At 40.1% G+C, this 6,000-nt stretch overlaps 1 protein-coding gene across 1 annotated transcript in view; it reads left to right on the top strand.

The window, feature by feature from the left end:
• The first annotated feature begins 330 nt into the window (after positions 1-330).
• LOC128700820 (polycystin family receptor for egg jelly-like) overlaps positions 331-6,000 on the top strand; it is a 75,196-nt gene continuing 69,526 nt past the window's right edge. The window contains exons 1-3 of the mRNA XM_070097181.1: positions 331-471; positions 4,642-4,815; positions 5,118-5,275. Of these exons, the coding sequence (XP_069953282.1) occupies positions 390-471; positions 4,642-4,815; positions 5,118-5,275 (414 nt within the window). The 5' untranslated portion in view covers positions 331-389. The remainder of the gene's footprint in view (positions 472-4,641; positions 4,816-5,117; positions 5,276-6,000) is intronic.

Here is a 6,000-nt window from a genome sequence, read left to right as displayed (position 1 = left end):
TACAAGTAACTTGATATTTTGAAATATACAAGATGGGTTATTTGAAAGTTCAAACCTTTGATTTTTTTTGGTTATCCCAGGTTGTCTACACATATGTTGCTATACTCACCTAATTGTGGTTGCAGGGATCGAGACACAGCTCCTGGCCCCACTATGTATGATAATCTTTGTAACTGTTTTTATGTATACCCCAATAAACTTACGTATTTAGCCCCTAAACTCAATATTAACCAAAACAATATAAAAGTCATGTCCCCCCCCCTCTGATATAATTAAATCTTGAAATTAAAAAAATCATTATCTTTCAACACTAACACATTGTACAACATTAAATGTATTTTCATTACAGATTTATTTGAATGGTTGTAAATGTTGGATGAGGCAGCATAATGTGGATACACAAACTACCACTACTGTTGCTGCCATTATTGTCTCCGACTCAGGCTGCTTCTGCCACAACAACGTTCGTAGGTAAACTTAAGTGGAACTATTTTATATAGTGTTATCTTACATAACGAAATATTTAATGTACGTAACCTGAGGAATTCAAGGATTTTTTTTTTTAATTTTAGATATGTATTTCAAGGAGTGTGAAATGTTTATTGGTTTCCATGACTCGCGAACTTAATGCTTAATTTATTACTGGCCTGTCATGGCTTCCAGTCCTGTTTGTTCTGTGGATTACTTTTGTAACTTGTGAGTTCATTACCTTTGTACCTAGTTCAGTTATCAAAACTTTGGGGGCCCAGTCTCTGGACCCATTACGTACCTCTGTAATCTGTAAATACCTTTGTAACTTGTCATGATTGTGACCAGACCTACCTGAGTTCATTACCTTTGTAAATTGTGAGTTCATTACCTCTGTAACTTGCTCAGCTATCAAAACTTTGGAGTCCAGTCCCTGGACCAATTATGTACCTCTAATCTTTTGACTACCGCCCACAGGATGGGTATGGGGTGCATAATAAACATATTAAACTAAGCTAAAAGCCAATTAATTTCACTTAATTCATTAATCATTAAGACTGACATTCACCTTAAAATTCTATAAACCAGAAATTGAGTAAATAAAAATAAACAATGTATATACACTAGTTGTATATACCGTTTTAAGTACAGTCCAATTTAAGTACGTGTAGTCCAACTAATGAGGATAATACAACTTTTAATTTACAAAATTTGATACACCACATTCAGATGATATCCTGATTTTGATGGCATTTTACAAAGTTAGATAAAGAGCTTCGTTAACCTAACACCTAAGTAAGTTACTCTTATCTCTTATCTTTTATCTCTCTTACTTAACCTATCATGAAGGATGGCTTTCCTGCTTTTTCTACCACTCTCAAACAGGATAGTTTTCCTGTCATACTCCATCTCACAGGAATATTTTCCTGTCATACTCCATCTCAGGAATATTTTCCTGTCATACTCCATCTCACAGGAATATTTTCCTGTCATACTCCATCTTACAGGAATATTTTCTTGTCATACTCCATCTCACAGGAATATTTTCCTGTCATACTCCATCTCACAGGAATATTTTCTTGTCATACTCCATCTCACAGGAGTTTTTTCTGACATTCTCTCAAGCAGGATGGTTTTCCTGTCACACTGAATGAAAAAAAATAATGTTTTGCTGACATATTACACCACACAAGAGGGTTCATATCATACTCCATCACCCAGGAGGGTTTTTCTTGTCATATTCCATCACAAAACATCAGACACGAGACAGTGAGCACCCTCGTGTACAGCTTGGAGCAAGATCTTGAGTTGTACAAATGTCTTGCCATCGTTTGTCAGTGTCTAGATTAGGCTCGTTCCATCGATTGTATGTGCTGATGGTTCTGGAATAGTTTATCCTAGTTATACATTTTTCTTCATCTAGGTAGTGTTCCCAGTGGATGTGTCAGACTGTCCTGAGGTGTAGGTATCTGCTCTGGGCAACAAGGACCTGGACCAATTATGTACCTCTGTAATCCTTTGACTACCGCCCACAGGATGGGTATGGGGTGCATAATAAACATATTAAACTAAGAGGTAACAAGGGTCATGTGCCCAAATATATTTTGCTTCCATTCAGGATCACTTAAGTTTCATTTTTTTGTTTATTTCCAGCAGACTTTCTCTTAATGTTGGAGAATGTTGTCAAGTTATGACTCTTCATTTTAAGTCATGGAATTTTTGTTGTACCTGGAGTTTACCTGGAGAGAGTTCCGGGGGTCAACGCCCCCGCGGCCCGGTCTGTGACCAGGCCTCCTGGTGGATCAGAGCCTGATCAACCAGGCTGTTGCTGCTGGCTGCACGCAAACCAACGTACGAGCCACAGCCCGGCTGGTCAGGAACCGACTTTAGGTGTTTGTCCAGTGCCAGCTTGAAGACTGCCAGGGGTCTGTTGGTAATCCCCCTTATGTATGCTGGGAGGCAGTTGAACAGTCTCGGGCCCCTGACACTTATTGTATGGTCTCTTAACGTGCTAGTGACACCCCTGCTTTTCATTGGGGGGATGTTGCATCGTCTGCCAAGTATTTTGCTTTCGTAGTGAGTGATTTTCGTGTGCAAGTTCGGTACTAGTCCCTCTAGGATTTTCCAGGTGTATATAATCATGTATCTCTCCCGCCTGCGTTCCAGGGAATACAGTTTTAGGAACCTCAAGCGCTCCCAGTAATTGAGGTGTTTTATCTCCGTTATGCGCGCTGTGAAGGTTCTCTGTACATTTTCTAGGTCAGCAATTTCACCTGCCTTGAAAGGTGCTGTTAGTGTGCAGCAATATTCCAGCCTAGATAAAACAAGTGACCTGAAGAGTGTCATCATGGGCTTGGCCTCCCTAGTTTTGAAGGTTCTCATTATCCATCCTGTCATTTTTCTAGCAGATGCGATTGATACAATGTTATGGTCCTTGAAGGTGAGATCCTCCGACGTGATCACTCCCAGGTCTTTGACGTTGGTGTTTCGCTCTATTTTGTGGCCAGAATTTGTTTTGTACTCTGATGAAGATTTAATTTCCTCGTGTTTACCATATCTGAGTAATTGAAATTTCTCATCGTTGAACTTCATATTGTTTTCTGCAGCCCACTGAAAGATTCGGTTGATGTCCGCCTGGAGCCTTGCTCTATTATTTGCTGGTTTCAATTGAATTTTGTGCAGAGATTTAAAAGCTCGTGTGAGTGTGAGTTTTCATCAGAGCTGCCTCCTGGTGTTATTACTACAACAATATTATTTGCTATATTCCTCCATTTTAGGTGCCTTAAGTTGAAATCCCCCAGGAGCAAGATGTTGGGTGCAGGAGCTGGAAGATTTTCCAGACAGTGGTCAATTTTTAACAGCTGTTCCTGGAATTGCTGGGATGTTGCATCCGGAGGCTTGTAGACTACCACAATGACTAGGTTTTGGTTCTCGACCTTTACTGCTAAAACTTCCACTACATCATTTGAGGCATTTAGCAGTTCTGTGCAAACAAGTGACTCTGCAATGTACAGGCCACCCCCCCCCCTTTTGCCTGTTCACTCTGTCACATCTGTATAGGTTGTAACCTGGGATCCATATTTCGTTGTCCAAGTGATCCTTTATGTGGGTCTCAGTGAAAGCCGCGAACATTAATGGTCTTTGCCTCTGCAAGCAGTCCACGGATGAAAGGTATTTTGTTGTTTGTTGCTGGCTTTAGACCCTGTATATTTGCAAAGAAGAATGTCATCGGACTGGTGGTATGGTTGTAGGTAACTCTTTCTGTAGACGTTCTTTAATTGAAGTTCTGGTATTTCAATTGCTTAGTCATAAACCTTGAGGCTGTCACTTGTTATGTCTGGTACCTGGAGTTTACCTGGAGAGAGTTTCGGGGGTCAACGCCCCCGCGGCCCGGTCTGTGACCAGGCCTCCTGGTGGATCAGCGCCTGATCAACCAGGCTGTTGCTGCTGGCTGCACGCAAACCAACGTACGAGCCACAGCCCGGCTGATCAGGAACTGACTTTAGGTGCTTGTCCAGTGCCAGCTTGAAGACTGCCAGGGGTCTGTTGGTAAACCCCCTTATGTGTGCTGGGAGGCAGTTGAACAGTCTCGGGCCCCTGACACTTATTGTATGGTAAGACCGAGATCGCAGTGGAGTTGACCAACTTTGACCTTGACTCAGTGGAACTATCTACCTGTTCTTCGTCTTCGCCAATCATTTACCTTAGCTGCCTGAGGTATGATTTACATTCCTGTACAGCTCCTGCCTTTAGGCTGACCATATTGGTTGTACTATGAGTTTAAGTGTCATTTTAGATGGATTCTTATATTGCCTGGTAAATTGTAATTCTGTCAAAGGAATTTCTCTTGTTAAGCTGCGCAGAGAATTTATCTTGGATGATGTATATAAGTACTCTGGGATGACTGATAGCCAGGTGGAATATTTGTGCATAGTAATATGGTACACAACATGCATAATTTAGTTAGTTATTAAAAATGCACTAGGGTATCATGGCATGAATGGATGAAAGGTCCAATATTCAGAGATCTCTTCATGTCCTAAGAAGACCAGGCAGAATCTGTCCTGATTCTGAATGCTAAATTGCTGGACACCATGATATATGTAGTTTGAAAATATGCAATATTCGGAAATTATTGAATTTGTATATGAATACATTGAATTGTTGTTACAGAAGGAGGATGCTACGGTGATAGTGTAGTGGCGCCCCTGGCGACTGTGTCTGCAGGCAACTATGACCCTGGTAGTCTCACTCCTGAAGTTTGCCAAGACTTTTGTGGTCGACTTCACTACACTCTTGCTGCCGCTGATGAGGGCAAATATTGTTACTGCTTTCAGAATTTGGGAAGTAAGTCCATTTATAAATTTAAAATTGCTTGGTTTCAAGCCCATAGACTGTACGTAGATCATTAAATATACTGGAATATGGTTTTCAGGTAATGCTCTAACACACAAGATTATTTTCATATACTCGAAACTGGATGGTTTTCAAGTGAAACTCCATCACACAGGATGGTTTAAAGATGATACTCCATCAAGATAGGTTTTCAAACAAAGAGTAATGAAGTTGGTCATCCTGATGAGCATTTAATGAAGCCTTCTGTGAAGAAATTTAATCTCACTAATACATTAATTACAACTTGTCTACAGCGTTGGTAAATGCCACGGGACAGTGTTTAGCTACCTGTAGTGATGGTTCAGTGTGTGGAGGGACAGCTGGTAACCTTACAGTGTGGACGGCAGGTGTTCTAGATGGCCACCTTAACTTTACACTCACTGGAAATACTACAGTCTTCCCTGCAAATACTGTTAGTACATAACAGTGCTTTCTTGTGTGTATATTGTTATTATTATTATTATTATTATTATTATTATTCTTTCTTTGCTGGTGAAGGGATTTTGATCCAGAGAATTGTATGATCCTCTCTTTCCTCGGATCAAACCTGATTACCTGACTCTACAATTCCCAAGGTGCTATGTCATCGTTTCGGGTTTGGTGCTTCTAATAATAATAATAACTTATAGTAAGTGAAGATATTAGTAAAATAAAAATGTAAATTTAATTGTATTTATGTGAATTTAACCTGACTGAGGTGATGTAGTTTATTTAATTGTAGTAAATTTGTTTTTCTGCTCTCCCTCCTCCCTCTTCCCATTTTCTCTTGATACAACTCTCTAAGCTGTCATTTATAACGTACTTCAGCTGTTATTATTTATTTACTTTGTCTGAGAAGGAAAGACTAACATAAGCTGACACTATACTTCATATTCTGATAATTCCTATGTGACCAAACTTACGATCCACACTTCCCAACTACATTGAGACAGTTTATTTCTTCCTAGTTGTCAGGTGACCATGTGTCAAGACTAAAACTGGCGCCCCTGGCCTCATGACCTCTGTATAGGTCACTCACTGGTCATTAAGCTCAGCACAGGAAGGAAGTTAGATTTGTTTTATCCATATCTGCTCCTCATTTAAACTATATATCTCTAGGTATATCTTTTATATCACTATTTATAAATTGCTTCTCCC

The sequence above is a fragment of the Cherax quadricarinatus genome, chromosome 56 (genome assembly GCF_038502225.1).
Source record: "Cherax quadricarinatus isolate ZL_2023a chromosome 56, ASM3850222v1, whole genome shotgun sequence".
Taxonomy (NCBI): domain Eukaryota; kingdom Metazoa; phylum Arthropoda; class Malacostraca; order Decapoda; family Parastacidae; genus Cherax; species Cherax quadricarinatus.
The sequence above is the reverse complement of the archived record's forward strand: the minus strand, read 5'-3'. Positions and strand labels throughout refer to the sequence as shown.